Raw genomic sequence first — 17,285 nt, forward strand, 5'->3', positions numbered from 1 at the left:
AACTAATGGCTTTTCAGTTCTGTTGAACATGATTTTAGTTTTTATTTCCATGATCTGCCAATGCAAGAAACCTTAGAAGCTCTAGCTCTGGAAGTAAGCTGCTCAGTTTGTGTTCCTTATTGTTGTACAAAGTCTCACCATAAAGTGCTCCTGAACTGAATCGAACTAGAGAGCCCACTATAGTATGTAAATGCAGTACATTACAATATGAAGTCATTACTATAAAAATGTCAATGTCTTCATGCTGTCCCTTCACAGATCACTCAGCTCTGCTGTGGAGTATAGAGACTGGGAAATGTCTGTTGAGGTATGCTGGTCATGCAGGATCAGGTAATCATTCATAAGAAACCTAAATAACTGCACACAACACGGGGTTTCTTTCTTAAATTGATATAATGCCAATTCAGGCAGCAGGTTAGGTCATGTCATATCTCTCTTTGTTAATGAATGGAGATAAAAACAATGAGTACTTTCACATTTGCACACTTGGCTTGTTAGATAATGGGTGATGTGATGTAACATTATGTACAATCTCATAACTTTCCTCTCGCCTACAGTCAACTCCATCAAGTTCCACCCCACAGAGCAGATGGCCCTCACTGGTGTGTATTCAAAGTGTTTCTTTTGTTGAATTAGCCTTTTGTATCAACATCTTCTGTTGTCTCCAGCAGTTACATTTCTTTGGATCTGAACATGCTGCATTTTTGATGATGTGTATGGCATGATGCACTTATGTCTCCACAGCCTCTGGGGACCAGACGGCTCACATCTGGCGCTACATGGTGCAGCTTCCGGTCCCCCAGCCACCACCAGATGTCAGTGTGAGTAGCTTTGTTCGGTCCTCTTCTCTGAGTTTCTACTGGAACATAAGAAATAACAAATTAATCACCAGAACTAAATCCTAGCTGTCACAGTTCTTTGCTTCTGTATCATTGCAGGGATCTGTGTGCATTGACTGAACTATTGTGTGTGTGCTTTGTTCTCCCATAGGCTCCATGTGATGACGACCAGGACTCGTCAGACAGAGAAGAAGGTGAGGTGGATGGCGAGGGCCCTTGCGAGGTCCCCACCGTCAGGGTCGCTACAGCAACACTGAAGAGCCACCAGGGTGTAGTGATCGCAGCTGATTGGTTGGTTGGAGGCCGACAAGTGGTGACCGCTTCCTGGGATCGTGCTGCCAACCTGTACGAGGTGGAGACGTCTGAACTGGTTCACGCACTCACTGGTATGTAAACTGTTTATAAACACTTTGTATCAGTCTATATTTAGCCCATTATGGTGTCTGTTGTCTTCATCTTCAGGTGCCTTCTGATAAATACAGTTGGAGTTTATTTTCAGGTCTTTCAAATGTTAAATAAGTATTTTTGTATTGTTTATATTTTGCATTGATTATTTATTCATGTCATTTTACACAGAAGGCATATATATTTTTATTTGCATGTCATGTTATCATGTCATTCAATTAGACATAATCCAGTACTTTGTGCTTTCCAGCATTCCTAAATTACAGCTCTCCCAAATTAAAAGCCAACACCCAAACATGTTTTCTGTTTACAGGAATGCCGACAGCACAATGTTGTGTTGCTGAATGATTGTATCATGAGTCCAAAAGGCCCACAATAACCTCTCTTTGTAGCATTCAGTGAAGAGGTAACGAGTAACTCATCTTAAATGGCAGATGAAATGGGCTGCTTGTTGATTTTATGGAGCAGTTGTGAACAGAATTGTCTGGTGCTGTTTGGTTCCCAGACTAAACAGGAAGAAGCCTCTGTTTCCTCTACTTAGTGTGACTAAACAATGAAATCAATGTAGTCAAAGTAGACTGCGCTGCAGGAGTTGGTTTGACAAATTTAATGGCCGGTTTGTTCCTCTACTGGCACTTTAAACATCGTTATTTTCAACACTTGTGCTGATACGTGCTGTAATTTTGCCTGCACAACAAGAAGTAGAGCTCTCACTGACATGCTACTATCTTACTGTAGCAGCCATGTATCTAATCTAATGATGTACAAACCCGAGGAGTTTCCTGTTTACTAATTTGTGTCTGTGTATGCAGGACATGACCAGGAGCTGACCCACTGCTGCACCCACCCCACCCAGCGGCTGGTGGTCACTTCATCCAGAGACACCACCTTCAGACTGTGGGATTTCAGAGACCCGTCCATCCACTCTGTCAACGTCTTCCAGGGACACACTGAGTAAGTCTGTTTCTCTCACACACACACAAAAATTCTAATTAGTCTCATATTTCCTCGTATTTGTTTGGGTGCTGAGTTCAAATGTTGTCAATCTTCCTCCAGAAGCGCAAACTGAAATGAATACTTAAAAGTTTAAAGTTTCAGTTGCTGCAGTCTTTATTTGGCCCACAGGGTGGTGCTGTAACATCTCTCTGCCCTGCGAGTCCCTCCAGCACTTTCTTTTTTTCCCTTTTACAGAACCACATTCATTTACAGAATGTATTGCTCTAAGCCAAATCCTCCACTTGCCTCTCATTCATTACTGAGCACTTCTCTTCACTTCAACGGTTTGCTGCTCCTTTTCCCCGTTCTTTTTCTTCTTTCCTCTCTCTCTCCCTCGCTCTCCTGTTCATTTATCTTTCCGTTTCTGCGTTAATCCCCCACTCTGTGTAATTTGGCACTTTGCTCGCTGTTAACACTCAATTGCAGACGCTCATTTCAAAACGATGACTGTCAGGCATGTCTGTGGCTTTCTATGGCAGCGCTCTTTAAAAGGCACAAGAAGAGAGTGTGTGTGTGTGTGTTGTGTGTGTGTGTGTGTTGGTACATGTCTACATGTGTGTGCTGCCTGGCTGGTACTCTCTGGCAGCCTTTGATTGCAAGTGGGGGGATTACATAGAGCTCATTATGTACGACCCCAACATGTATAATTCCTGCAGATCCCGCTCTAATTCTCTCCCATAGACAATTGGTATAATGAGATTAAGCTCCAGTGTTCCACAGTTAACAACAGCCCAATTCCAATGTTCTGCTCTTCTGGAAGGACCATCGGTCTTTAAACATTCTTACTTCTCCTTCTGTGGAGCATTTAAAGCAGCACACTTACAGAGTGCTGTCCAGCCTAAGAACTGAAACAAATTCTGCAGAATACTGCAGCCAAAAAGTTGTTTCAGCCACTTTCAAGTGCTGACACTTGACTTTGTAATATTATACAGCCCCAGGTGACATCTTAAAATGTCTTGTCTGACCACAGTCCAACCACCTGAAGACATTCAATTTACGAAATCAGAAAATGATCACGTTTGACACATTGAATGTTTGGCATTATTTGCTTAAAAATAAACTTGAGTGATTCAGTTATTCAATTAAAAATGTCCACATTTGTGTCCGAGGTGACAAATGTTTTGTCTAGTCTATTGTTATACAGTACCAGCAATTGTTTTGACATTTGGAACCAGAATGAATAGATACTAGAATATTGTTTCTGGCCATTCTTTTTCCACTTTCCAACTTGTGAGCAAATTTAGTTTTAACCAGATCCTACAACATTAGCAGGTCCCTGCCTTTTCTCTTACTAATTCTCCAGAATCTCCAACGTGGCATCAACGGCACAGTCTCCACATCTCCTGTGGAAAGAGGAGAGTGTGAATGGTTTAATAGGCAGCAGAGGTTGAGAGCTGGAGGGGAGACAGCCTCTCGTTTCCACACTCTTCATTGGCAATTACAGCTAACGCTTCCTGACAGTGAACCGCGGCGGCTAAAAGTGCAGCATACACCCTCTATCCCACCGCCCCGCCATAATCGCAGAGTAATGACAACTGCACGTGAGCTAACACAACAGCCCAGAGCAAACGAGAAGTGACAGCGGACTTGCTCTACAAACAGAATGCCATGTCACATTTGTCTCTGCTGCCATCGGCGGCTTTCTGAGACATTTGATTGCGGTTAATAGACATGCACATTTGTGTGTGTGTGTGTGTCTGTATGCAGATCTGACATCCAGTCTCTGGAGGAATTCACCAGCATTTACCAGGTTCTTAGCGACTGTCAGTTTTGCTGCAGCACAGCAAAATAACAGAGTGCTCTAAAAGCTCTTAGTCGTCTGTACCGCAATTGTTTCATTTACATTGTACGTTTTTAGGCATTTGGTTTACGCGCTCATCCACTTACAAATGAGTACATTGTAATAATCCTTGAGATTTTCATAAATCAATCATTAAAGGCACTCATGAGGGAGGGGGGGGGGATCAAAGCCAAAGGGCCAGAACAAATACTCTAGTTTAGCTTGCAGATTTATCCTCACATCCCAGTGCAGAGGAGCGCTTCATTTGTCCTCCAGAAGGCCTTTTTAAGAGTCCAGTGAAATGATGTTTCAGCAGTTATTTGTTCATTGATCCTTACGTATGCTAACCAATAGTGTAAAGCCAAACATCCTGTAGAGCCAACTGAGTAGCATCCATTAAATGTCATTCAACCACCAGTTTTATCAAGTTATGCATTTCAAGCGTTCTCACTGCCAGTGTGCACCAGTCCACAGGAAGTAGCTTCCAGTCACAGCGACGTAAAATACTTAAAATGACAGCAGTGCCAATCTGAGTCTAAACAGTTGGCGCCTGAAAAAGGAAAAGGAAAGTTAGCAGAGACATTTAAAAGGCTCCACAAGGAGAAACAACAACAACAAACTAACTTCATGTAGCGTTTAGGAAAATATAGTGATACCTAGAAGCTTCCTGCTACGAGTTTGGGTGCAGCCCAAGTGATTTATACACATTAAGCTATTATTTGAAGAAGAAAACAGATATATACACCTACACATCTGAGATATCCAATAAATAACACCCTAGTTTATCCTCCATGTCACAGCAGTGGTTTTGTCTTTATGTGTCATCCTCATTCAGAGGATTCATTTCATCATGAACAAACTGACCAGAGCATCTCCTAATATTTACCCTTACAATACACATTCAAACACAAAGATCCAACATCATCAAGTTATCCAAAGATAGTTTTAGTCATTAATTAGATCTGTGTGTGTGAAAGCTGCATACAAATGCATGTTGTGAGGCAATGAGCTATGGATGTGAGCGATTGTATTTCTTTGAAGAGCTTCTGTCTCAGTGAAAACAAAGCGGGGTCATTGTAAGCCATAATCGCACACAATCGATATCGTCGTTGAAAGAAGGTCTTAGTCGTTGTAGAGGCTGAAGCTGCAGGTGTGACTGTAACACTTAATACGACCTCAGTGTTCGCTGTTAGTGGGAACCGTTTGGGGAGGTATGAAGTCTCACCTCATCTCTCGGGGTGTTCTTGACATCTTGAAATCACGGTGCAAGGGACCTTTGAGCTTTATGGTTAGGGATTCATTCAGCTCTCCTTAACTTCTCCAACTGTAGAGAGGTCCCCTGGTTCCCTCTGTGTGCCCGTCTCTCTCTTCCTCGCCAACTCCCCGAGTCTCTCATCGCAGGGAGTCTTGACCTTGGCTGTCAGACACACTGCAGAGATGCCATTAAGTAACACTGAATACTTTCCTCCCTTCTCACCACACATTCTAAAAACCCTTTAACCTAATCAACCTTTTAATCAATTACCTTGTCTGATTATGCTCTCCCACTGAACACACCTCTTATCTTCCCTTCTCCCTGTCTCTGTCTCTCCTTCCTGTATTCCCAGGTGGGCTGTGCCCTGCAATGTCAGAAGGTGCCTGTAACGATACAGCAGTTTCCTTGAGCCCCGGCCCCTCTAATAGGACAAAGTTTAGTTCCCTAATTAGCCCTTAATGCCATGTCAATTTGAATTAAGAGGGAAGCCAGTTTTAGAAAGAAAAACTAGATGTGGAACTCTCGACAATGCTTGTGTGTGAAGGGACACTGCTAAACGCTAATCTTAATCAAGAATCAGAGCTTTTTCTTTTTTAACTTCCTGCAACGATTCATTGAACAGGCACAAAAGTGAGAGAAAACCCCTCACAGGAGCGACTGACGTACAGTAATAGATTGGAAATATTAAAGGTCTATTAAATGAATGGCTAGGCCTGACCGTAGTGCTATCATGTGGAGCAGTGCATCACGGCTGGTTGGATAAAGGGCGTGGAAGGAGAGGGTCGCTGTGTGCATATAAAGAACGTTTCTGCTTCCATTGTGCGCAACACAGCTTGTGATATGGTGTCGCAAAATGTATTGTGTGTTTGGCATCATTTATCTCTTTATCCTATAAGTTATCTTCCGGTATAAAGGCTGAAGTCACACCTGTATTAGACTTAAGGAGTAACATCTTTTTAAAAATATATATATATATATATTTTTTTTTATATAAGCTGTGTTTGCAGCTGCCAACTAATCCCATACAAATTGGTGATCTTTAGTAAATTTACACTAACCAGGAAACAGCTCATCAACCTGAGTCATAGTTATATAAAGTAATGGAACTGGCTGGAAGTAATGAAGCAACTATATTATTAGCTAAAAACAATGAATACAGTTGAAATAAGAAGCTAAACATAATAAACCGTTTATACAGTTAGCAAATAGTGATGGATAAATGGTTGTAACTATATCCACTTTTATATGATTAATAGTTGAATAAGGGTTTATAATCCACTCATAAGAACATATTAGTGGTGCTAATAAAGGGGTACTTGAACTCCTCTGATGTCATTCAAGAAACTTTGGTAACCATGTTGTAACCCACCTCGAGATATTAAGGTATAGCTACCGTGGACACACTTCTATAGTATTTATAATAATATTGCCCGACGCTTTGAACCCTTATTTTTTCAATACACTTAGTATTTGGTTCATAGAACATTCTTTCACGCCGTCTCGACAGCTCAACGCTTTCCACGGTGTGAACACCTTCAAGTCATTATTTAAAGCATCCAGACAGCTTCACCTCTGTGACAGGAACGCAGCACAAGTGTGATCCCGCTTCTCTTCTCCGGCGGGAAGGTGATATTGATAATCGCATCTTAAATCAAGAACGACACAGTGTTAACTTTCTGATGTTGTACCTGATACATCCTCTCTAGGTGCTGCTGGTGTCGACGCTCATCACGTGTCTTGACATATCACTATGACGCATGTGTGGATCCGTCTTATCTTTTATCAGTCATTTCAGTGTCGGGAAAGTGAAGAATTGGTATTCACTCCTGAAACTTTCCTTCTTTTTCCTGATTTGGAAGAAGTGCAGCTTCTTTTGCTGTCCCGTCCTGTAAACTGTCGTCCCTGCAGTGTGATCAGTTGGAACATGTGAGGTTACATTACTTGTGTGACAACTGGCCTCTGTGTGTCTGTGTCCATGGTTTTAGCACGGTGACGTCGGCAGTGTTCACGGTGGGAGACAATGTGGTTTCAGGGAGCGACGACCGCACCGTCAAGGTGTGGGATTTGAAGAACATGAGGTCGCCTATAGCAACCATCCGCACCGACTCAGCTGTGAACAGGTAGGTGGAGGGAGACGTGACTGGATGCAACCGGGCTTTGCAGGTGCATTTATATTTAGTTTGGATATTTTAACATCTACAGTTCCATGACTACTGGGCAAACTACATTTGTTGATCAAGTTCATGTGATGTGATCGAAAGCTCCAGAACAACTGCTCAGTGGAAATTGAGGTTAAATAGTTTTGGCCCAAGATCAAGAAAATATTATTTTAGGCTCCATATTTAAATTGCTTTACTTGTTTTGATGTCGGCTTACGGGAGCCAACGTAGAGCTATGATTGGATTTCTGTGACTCATTCAAAAAGTGACACTGCAGTATACAGGAGAACTTAGACCAAAGTGAACTGGATCTGACCTTTCAGGATAAGCGTCTCTGCCAACCAGAGGATCATCGCTCTGCCACACGACAATCGACAAGTCCGACTGTTTGACATGAGCGGAGTGAGGCTGGCCAGACTTCCACGCAGCAACAGAATGGTAAGGAAGGGGAACAAAGTGGAAGGTGTGTGTGTGTGTGTGTGATTGGTCAATGGGCCTCATTAAAACGAACATTTTAAATGTGTGTGTGTGTGTGTGTGTGTGTGTGTGTGCAGGGTCACAGGCGGATGGTGTGTTGCACAGCGTGGAATGAAGAGAACCAGTCGTGCAACCTGTTCACCTGCGGCTTCGACCGACAGGCTATCGGCTGGAACATCAACATCCCCGCCCTGCTGCAGGAGAAGTGATGCCACTGACACACACTCACACTCACACACACACTCACACACAGTGAAGTAGGAGACGGCACACACAAACACTGTAATCTGGGGCCTCGCACATGCTAGCATGTTTAAAGTGTTTACCCAGAGAAGCATTTGAGTTGTTCACAGATTTGAAAGACTTCGTGTTCATCTCCTGGCGGTAAATGACCGACATGGCTCGAGTGTGCGAGGCCACAGAGCTGATCTCCTGTATTCGACGCTTTCACTTATTTAGCATGCGTTGTGAATTGTGACATGGCTAAGGCTGATTCTTTCTGTTTTAAAGTATATCTTTGACTCCACAGTCACGGGCTGCTGTTCACATCACTGTTGTTTAGTTACTGCTGAATAGTTACTCTTGCATGTAGATAATCTCAGTTTGCAAATGTTACTTGTAAAGATGTGTGAGAGCAATTATAAGGCCAGGAGAGCGTGTAGAATATGATACAGAGAAGTTGTGTATATATTATGTCGTGGCCTGATTAAGTGACCTGTGTTGCAGGTTGTTGCTGTTTCATGGATTAAGTGTCTTAGTTATCTCCCTTTTGAGGGTGGAGTTTGGCAGAGATAGCGTGGGTCTGTGAAATGTTTTTATCTTTTTAGTCAGACTTATAGATGTAGAGATCATCATGGAACAAAACCTATAATATGCAGGCTGCTGGGTAATTCAGTTGTCTTACAATCTGTCAAGAATCTGCTGTCCTGTCTGGAACTCTTCACTGCTAAGACTCGAGTCCTTGCCTAATACCTTCGATGCTTTCAATTCACAGCCAGCCTCCATGTTTCCATATTTTGTTGTCAATATTTCAAATGATACTGTAACTCTGCCTTGTTCCATGTTTACAGTTGGATATTTTTTTTTCTAGGCATTGCTCTATTCTGCGTCTGTCACAGCAAAGTGTCAAGAGCATAGCAATAACGGGGAAACGACTGCACTTCTGCTGTTCACAAATCTTTTGTAGGTCTGTGAATAGAATGTGTTCAACATTATCATAATCTAGTATTCTCTATATGTTGCGGGTTTAGGTGTCACTACTTTTAGCCATAATATGCACCCATGTTTCCTCAGCGTCAGTGAAATACAGACCTCTTCAACCTGTAGCCAGCTCAGAGCCCTGTGTTGCTGTAACATGTCATCCCCAAGTGAACTTGTTACTGGTCATTCCTGTGCTTCAGTAACCGCCTGTCAATATGAAGTTATAGTGTTTACACGTCGCATTGAACTCTTAGCCTTGTATGACCTCTTCTGTTGAGTCTGTGAGAAGCACTCTTTATCCAAATTCAGAAGCAATAACCCAGCTCCTTCAAGGTTCTGGTGCTCAGAGTGAAGCTCTTCTGTCTTGGACATCAGTGAATATGACTTGAAATACACACTGAATCTCACTTTGAGAACTAGAATCACGCTTTACCGGAACCAGGAAAGTCTTTATTTGTTACACTTGTGCAATATCCCTAAACATGAAGTCATGCTTTAGATTTTGGTCTTCAGATGTTTAACTTATTTCAGTGCTGTAAACCCCATGAAATGATTTTTCTGTACTTGTGTGACTGGTGTAGATGTAGCTCGGTGTACATAAGTATGCATAACTTGCCCCAAAGTGATCTTCAGACTTCACACGTTGCTACCAACAATAGTCAGGATAGATTTTGAAGTAGTGTGAACCTAAAGCTGTAATAAGCATATTGAAATGCATTAGCCTTATCCATCTGAGCATCAATGCACTTGTTCCAAATGCTTGTTAAATAACTAGTTGTGTTCCACTGCACCGTGCAGATAGGATTTTTATTCCTGTTTCATTCAGGGAACTCAATCTCACAGCCATTGATATCAATGTCATTTTAATCTGCAGGTAGAAAAGAAAGTCCTATTTGTGCCCACATATGAATTCCAGCTCGGAGGAAATATGATTATGGATTGATACATTAAATTATTGCGTGCCAGTTTGAAAGAAAAAAAAAAATTGGATAGGCTTTGCTTCATTGTGGCGAATCCTATTCACCTCAAACTTCATTACGTGATCTACTTTGCATACTTTATTGTGACGGGTACGTGCTCTCTGACACTTTCCAATAAAATGTGCGATTTCCTTTCCCAGTCTCTCGTGTCTCTTTTTCACCTTATTTAACACAAACTCTTCTCACCCTATTATTCAGCTCAATAAGATGTATATCATTTTGAAAATCACACTTCATTCATGTGGATGTAGATCTGGTAGCTTAGAATAATGAAGTCTGGTGTTAATGAAAGGGGAACCATAAGGTGTATGAATATATGTAGAGTGCAAACAGGAACTTTATATTACTTTACCACTGATACGACACTTAATGTTTTTAGTTTGAGTGAAGTTTTGTTGCTGAATAGTCTTCTGGTCTAAGGGAAGCGACACTGCTGCATACAGTTGGTATGTTGAGGTTTATTTCTTATTTAATAAGACTTTCACTGAGTGAGTAGGTAGGTTTTATTTTCTATATTTTATGTTATAGTGGCTTAAAGGACTTTTTTTTCACAGCAGAAAAAATTTGACTTGCAATTGTAAAAAAAACACAGGTGCTACTAATAACTTTAATTAATGGCTCTGTTCTATTCAAGCGCCTTTATTCTAGCTTTGGATCTGCTGCGTCCATTACAAATATTTATGCTAAACTCCAGAGTTTGAAATGTATATAAACGGACTCTTCAAGTAGCATGTTGCCATTTTTTATTCTAGCAAGAGGTGAATAAAATTCAAGCCTTGAGAGAGTGTGCATAACAATTTGTAACAATAAAAATCTGTCATTGTAGATCCTGGAGCTTATGTCTAATTAGTGTCTAACATACCTGCAGGGGTGGAAGAAGTAGCCTATTCTGACCCTTTACTTGAGTAGGAAGTAGTGATGCCTAGTGGTACGCCTTCCAAACAGAACACCAGAAGCTTGTGAGTTCAATACCAGGCTGCCACCTTTGTGCCCCTGAGCAAGGGACTTAACCGAGTTGCTCCAGGGAGACTGTCCCCGTAGTTAGTTCACTGTAAGTCGCTCTGGATAAGAGCGTCTGCTAAATGACCTGTAACGTAAAGTACACTCTAAAGTATAAGTCCTGAATATATAGCTCAGACCCGATGCATTGATGCCCAAAAGTATCAAATGACAATTTGTGAACCTACAGAGAAACAAATCTCCGTGTGAGGTTTAGTGGCACAATCTCACTTTGAACACGAAAGAGCCCCAACTAGTCACTGGCTTTGGGAACGTTTGGGAATCCCTGTTTGTAATGTCAAATGTCAATATGGAAAATAACCTGTAGTCAAATAAATGCAGTGACGTTAAAGTTGCCTATAATTCCCTCTGGAATGTAGTGAAGTAGAAGTATAAAGAAGGAATACAAATAAACATTCAAGTAAAGTACAATCACCTCATAATTGTACTTAAGTACATCAGGCCTACTTGAGTAAATGCAGCTGGTTACCTTCCACCACTGCTGCAATGTTTACTGTCTTGTACACCCAGAGGAAGGCCATTTAGTGCCACAACAAAGGTGTTTTAGATCATTCTCAAAATGTCTTAGAAAATTGAAGATGCTGGACCGCTCCAAAAAGTATGTATCATCCCGTTTACGTACTGTTGTTCTAAGCCTACGTGTTGAAATAGTCATACTTACAGTAGTGTGTTATGGCTCTTACATTTCATTGAGACACAGCAGGACACTGGGAGAGAGAATATTCTTTGGAGTTCTCCGTCCTCGGCCATTAGATTACAGCTGGCTGGCCATGACCAGCCACTGGAGCAAATTGTCAATTATGATGTTTATTGTAGAGCACACAGTCGACTCCACGGCCTTAGGGGGAAGGGCGGATGCTGCTGAGGAGGCAGACCTCGATCCCCTCTTCTTCCTCGCTTCATTCTTCCTCCAGGCTAATTTGGTGGCTGGTCTGTGTGACACCTGCCACCGTGCCAAATAGAGATAACCATTTCCCCATGGATTTCCCCTGGGAGAGACAGGAGGAGGGACTCTTTAATATTTGTCTGGATGCTCCTGGGGGGCCGGTTAGAGACACGTGATCCTGAAATATCAGTGCTAATTATTAGATTTGTGAGTATTTGTAATGAGAATGATTAATATTACACATCAATGTGATTAGTAAAAAGACCATCAAGACCAGGTAAAATTACAAGATTTTGTGGTTTTATTCACATATACAGTACAAACATTCACTTTTTTATTCGTTACTGAAGTGCAATTTACAGACCGTAGCAGCAATTCTTCATATACTTTAATTTACATGATAGACATTGTAGGATCTCTTTCACATCTTTGTCAACATCTTTTATACATTGTTTTATACATATATACACTCTTAGATACAATATTGCCATTCAGACATGCCTTATATTTATTATCTCTCAAAATAAATCTGTTTTCATGGCTTGTACAGCCGTTAGGAAACATGGTGTGAAGCAATGAGGAATGTTGTTACCTGTGTCGACAAAACACGTCAAGTCTGAAGTTATGGAGTGCAGGCTGACGATGACCTCACCCCTCAGTGAATGTAGATGTTTACCAGAATGTTAATCTTCTCATGATGAAAAAGGCTTTTAAAATGGCATGCAGACCATCATGGGACATACAAATGCAAATGAAATATTAGATACTTAGTACTAGTCATCTTTGAAAGACACCCACCTGATCTCAACACACCCACACAGCCGGAATCAAACAGATTAAAGTTTTGGAGCGTTAAACTCTCAATAAATAATAACAAAGAATGTTTTTTTCTTTTGCTTATTTAGTCACTAATATGTAATGCTATGCACACGTGGGTCAAATTCTCTCTTGTAATCTGCCTGTGTGTCAAAACACTGAAGGTCTCATTCTACAGTCAGCACTTGGGTTTGGTTCTGTATCTGTACCGAGGGCTGAGCAGGAGCAGGACAGGAAAACGACAACAGGAAAGCACCACTAGATGTCACTCTCACTACTTAGATTTTACTGCTGACTGAGCCATGCTGCTGGCTGCTTTGGATGCCTGTCTAAAATCCTTGGAGAATACAGCAATGACAGAACAACACGGTCATGATCACAATGAATATTAACACTTAGCGGCTTAAAAAAACCCTCATGAAATATGCAGAGACATAAAATAGTGTGAGGTACAAATGTACATGGTACTGATCATGGACGTCCATATTCACTTCGCTGATTTTTAATTCGTCCATGAAGGTTGTGTGTTTAAGTGTGTTGAAAATGGCATTTCAAAATAAAATTCCTCAGGTCGACCACAGCGCTGACAGTGAAGGGGTGTGAGCTTACAAAACCTCTCACCACCTTGACTTATCTGTTCAAGGCGGTCATGACCACAGAGAGGAGCACAAGTCGATCAGGTCAACAAGGCCTCGCTAATGAGTCACGATCCAAAGTCGCTTTTATTGGTGACAACAAGCTTCGATGTACGGAAACGGGTCACAACGGGCTGAAAACTGAGGTCGTCCAGGTCAAAAGAGAGAGGAATTAAAATTAGTATGAAAGAGAAGGAAAAACAGAAAACCCCTCCCCTCCCTCCATCACCACCTCCACCTGTACTTAGACGAGCTGTAATGGCTGCGATTATGTACCTCGATTTTTCTCCTTCTCTCTACCCAGTTGGGCTGAGGATGGGAGAAAAAAAGAGAGTGTATTAACCTGTCGTCGTGTCGTGTAAACCTCCACTGCGCTTGAAAGGCGCGGGGGGTGGGGTAGACGCAAGCGAGGAGGAGAGAGTGACAAAGAGGAAGGTGAGGTGAAATAGGTGGAGGAGGGAATAAAATGGAAAGAGGGCAATGAGGGAGAAATGGAGACAAAGGGAGGAGGAAGTCGGGAGTCAAAGGGTGAGTCAGAGAAGAAGGACAAATATAGAAATGAGAGCGGGAAGGTGAGGCCGGCTGAAGCAATGGTGTGTCGTCCTCTTTTTCTTACTCTCTCTTCCCATCGCCTCCCTCTCTCTCCCTCTATCACCCGTCACCCTGACAGGGCCGGTAATTGGACGTGGACACCTCTCTCTCTTTTTCTGTCTCTTTCTGTCTCTCTCCCCGTGGCTCTGTTCCTCAGCGGGAGCCTTGGGGCCCGGAAATAGCTGATGACAAGATAGCGGCTGCCTTTCATTCTGCTCAAGGTTACCCCACCCTTCCTTGACAGGTGAAGAGGGGGATATTTAGGTGTGTGTTTTCTCTAACGTGTGTGTTTGTGCATTTAAAGAGTGGCAAGTCAAAGAAAGGGTCCATCTTTTATGTCTGTTCTCTTTTCAGTGGATGGGCGACACATACACAATGTGACACACACAGACACACACACACAGGTGATGGCCTTGAGTTAGAGGTTGCACTGGTAAACCTCCAGTTATAAAGGTGTGAAGCAGGATGTTGGTAAAGAGCATGGAGTCATGTTACCCTAAAAAAATTAAGGTTAAACAAACACACACGCACACGCACACACACACACACACACACACACACACACACGCTCTCTCTTCCTCAGACCGACAGCAGGAACTGTTCCTGCTCGGGCGGTTTCTTCACCCAGGTACCGAGGCCCGTTTCCTGCAGAGATCTGAACCACTGCTGCTTCACTGTCTGGTAAGGACGCGCCGCCATCTTGGCCTCGCAGTACATGAGCTGACGTTCCACCGAGCCGGACACGTGGATCCCCGACTGAAGAGGCCGAGCGAGCAAGAGAGGAAGAGAAGAGGAAAGACAGAGAGAGAAAATTGGGAGTCAGACACAGACAGGAAAGGAAAACCAAGACAAGGGAATAAAGCCGGGGCAGAGAGGCTAAAGGTTCTGTGAAGAGGGGAGAGAGAAGAAGAAGAGCGAGCAAAACAAAACGAATGAGCCGGCACAAATGCATTTGGGTGGGGTTGGGAGGTGGCGGTGGTGGGGGGGCTTCAACAGCTGTGTAATCTCCCCATTTAAATTTCACAAGCAATTGAACATTCTCTGTGCTTTTTGTGCATTCCTATTGTCGCGAGGGGAAACAATGAAGATCGGCGGAGAGACAAGTGTGGAGAGAGAGCGAGGGAGAGAGAGCAAAAGTTTCTTTTGGAGATTAGTGCGACTGCTCTTGCGTGGCCCTTATATACGGCGCGCAGGGAGCACTTAGGGTGGGGGCCTCCTCGAGTACTTCTCCAAATAATTATGGTTTCATAGTCATTATGCTTTAACGGCTGCCATTTGGCGATGCAGGCACTGTCTGTTGCATAGAGTTTCAGAATGGAAATGAAAGTGCAGCAGGGCTGTGTGCTGACGTTAAAGATCCGTGCTGCCAGTTTTTGATAAGCCGCATAGAGAGCAGATGTTGCCGGGCCGACAAATTTATCTACGGCAGAAAGGAAATTCCACATATCCTCCGCAGAGCGCTCACCTGCAGCCACAGCGCTCTGTGACTCGGAATTTAATACATGTGTCTGTGCTTTTTAACTGAGTGGCTGTTGGCATTCATCTCGACAGTTAATGTTTCTGTATTACTGATTCCTGATGGCAAAGGATTGCATTTTGTTTTTGACACAACTGAGTAATGTCTCTTGCTTCCCAGCAGAGCAGAGTGCTGAAACAGACATTCATATGAAAATGTGACTATTGTTTCAGCTTAAATTAATTAAATAGTACATCATTATATTTTTCCAGCAAGTAAAAGATACACTGTGGAAGGTGTTTTTTAATTAACATTTAAATGAATAGCACAGATATTTCGACATTTGATAACAAGCAAAGCACAGAGTAATTACTAATGTTGGTCGTGCCCGTGCTCTTTGTATAGTGCTGGCTGCTATCCTTAAATGGAACAGAGCTATTATTAATGTTACACCTGTGCTTTTTCTACCATACCAGGTAAAGTTTTGGTAATGCCCATTTTGCCCTGACCTTTAACCTCACCTTGCGGTAAAGTCTGTTCCAGCGGGTGAACAGGGTGTGCTTGCAGAGACGCGAGGGTGTCCCTGAGTCCCGTCTCCGTCCGGTGGCTGTGTTGACCAGCTCCAACTGTGCGTCACCAAGTGTCCAGTTGACACTCACACATGAGGCCTTCCCCGGCTGTTGATACTCGGCACTGCTCAGCCCTACAGGGAACACAGGGGAGCGAGAAGGACTTCATTACATTCAAGGTATTCTCCAATAGGTGATCCAAATGATCTTTAATGTGTAAAACAAAACATTTCATAAAAGTGTTTCAAAATATAATGCACTTGTGAGTAAAACAAGTATCTGACTGGAATTCTGTAACTATCCTGTCAAACCTCCACTTTGTTGTTTCGTTTAACCTTCCTTCACTCTCCCCGAGGCTAATGGCAGACATAAAGTTTTGCCGTGCTGCAAAAAGCCAAGTCAACCTGGGCCTAAAACTGCATGGCTGTTTATATGAAGCTTTGATATACCCTCAGAGAGAGGAGAACAGGAGGGCTGCTGAGCATATAAGCAACGTGTTCCTGCCTTTTTTTTTTATGAGTTAACAGTCTTTGAGTGTTGCCAGCTATGTAAGCCACAAATTATTATCTCCATTCACAAAGAGAAACCCTCCCCAACACTGGACTTTCTGTCTCTCTGTCTTGCCCTACTTCTCTCTCTGCAATAATTAGCCTCGCTAGCAAAACACAAAAGCTATTAGTCAAGGAAAGAGAAAGAGAAACTGAGGTAGAGGGAAAGTGGAGGTGAGCGACTGTCACATGGGGTTGTTACGTTAGCTGTAAAAAGGGTTTCTGTGTTGTCTTTTGCCAAGTATGGAGCTAGCTAGCAGCCAGTTAGCTTAGCTTGCATAAAGACTGGAAATGAGGAAACAGCTAGCTAACCGACGGTGTTACGGTACCATTGGATACAGCCAGGCTCGCCGTTTCCTCCTGTTCCCATTAGTTATGCTAACCTAAAATAATCTAGCAGGAAGTAGGTCCACATTTAGCATGGAATTGGTATTTATCTTCTCATCTAACTCTTCGTCAGAAAATAAGCATATTTCCAAAAATATGGAACTATTTCTAAATAATATTAATAATTAAATAAAACGACTTACAGAAATTGCTCTTGCGTTTGCCAGGGTAGCTAAAAACTGACGTGTGTGTCTTCCTCTGAACATTATTAAAGCCAATATTGTCTGATGTAAAGTGCATACTTTGAACTACAGTACAATATGCTGCAGTGTGTTTTGTCACAGAT

At 42.5% G+C, this 17,285-nt stretch overlaps 2 protein-coding genes across 11 annotated transcripts in view; one reads left to right on the forward strand and one right to left on the reverse strand.

The window, feature by feature from the left end:
• LOC115025277 (WD repeat-containing protein 37-like) overlaps positions 1 to 10,230 on the forward strand; it is an 18,184-nt gene extending 7,954 nt beyond the window's left edge. For all 3 annotated transcript variants that reach the window (XM_029457361.1, XM_029457360.1, XM_029457362.1), the window contains 8 exons: positions 259 to 330; positions 558 to 602; positions 745 to 821; positions 991 to 1,225; positions 2,057 to 2,198; positions 7,261 to 7,395; positions 7,758 to 7,872; positions 7,989 to 10,230. In XM_029457361.1, coding sequence (XP_029313221.1) covers positions 259 to 330; positions 558 to 602; positions 745 to 821; positions 991 to 1,225; positions 2,057 to 2,198; positions 7,261 to 7,395; positions 7,758 to 7,872; positions 7,989 to 8,120 — 953 coding nt within the window. In that variant the 3' untranslated portion in view covers positions 8,121 to 10,230. The remainder of the gene's footprint in view (positions 1 to 258; positions 331 to 557; positions 603 to 744; positions 822 to 990; positions 1,226 to 2,056; positions 2,199 to 7,260; positions 7,396 to 7,757; positions 7,873 to 7,988) is intronic.
• The window catches only part of adarb2 (adenosine deaminase RNA specific B2 (inactive)), a 210,574-nt gene continuing 194,057 nt past the window's right edge, over positions 769 to 17,285 (reverse strand). For 5 of the 8 annotated variants that reach the window (XM_029457347.1, XM_029457346.1, XM_029457352.1 and 2 more), the window contains exons 9-10: positions 16,017 to 16,198; positions 12,276 to 14,795 (exon numbers count right to left, since the gene is read on the reverse strand). In XM_029457347.1, the coding sequence (XP_029313207.1) occupies positions 14,619 to 14,795; positions 16,017 to 16,198 (359 nt within the window). In that variant the 3' untranslated portion in view covers positions 12,276 to 14,618. Of the gene's footprint in view, positions 857 to 12,275; positions 15,688 to 16,016; positions 16,199 to 17,285 lie in introns of those variants that run through there. The other 3 variants (XM_029457350.1, XM_029457351.1, XM_029457349.1) reach the window with 3 other exon arrangements.

This window comes from Cottoperca gobio, chromosome 20 (genome assembly GCF_900634415.1).
Source record: "Cottoperca gobio chromosome 20, fCotGob3.1, whole genome shotgun sequence".
Lineage (NCBI taxonomy): Eukaryota > Metazoa > Chordata > Actinopteri > Perciformes > Bovichtidae > Cottoperca > Cottoperca gobio.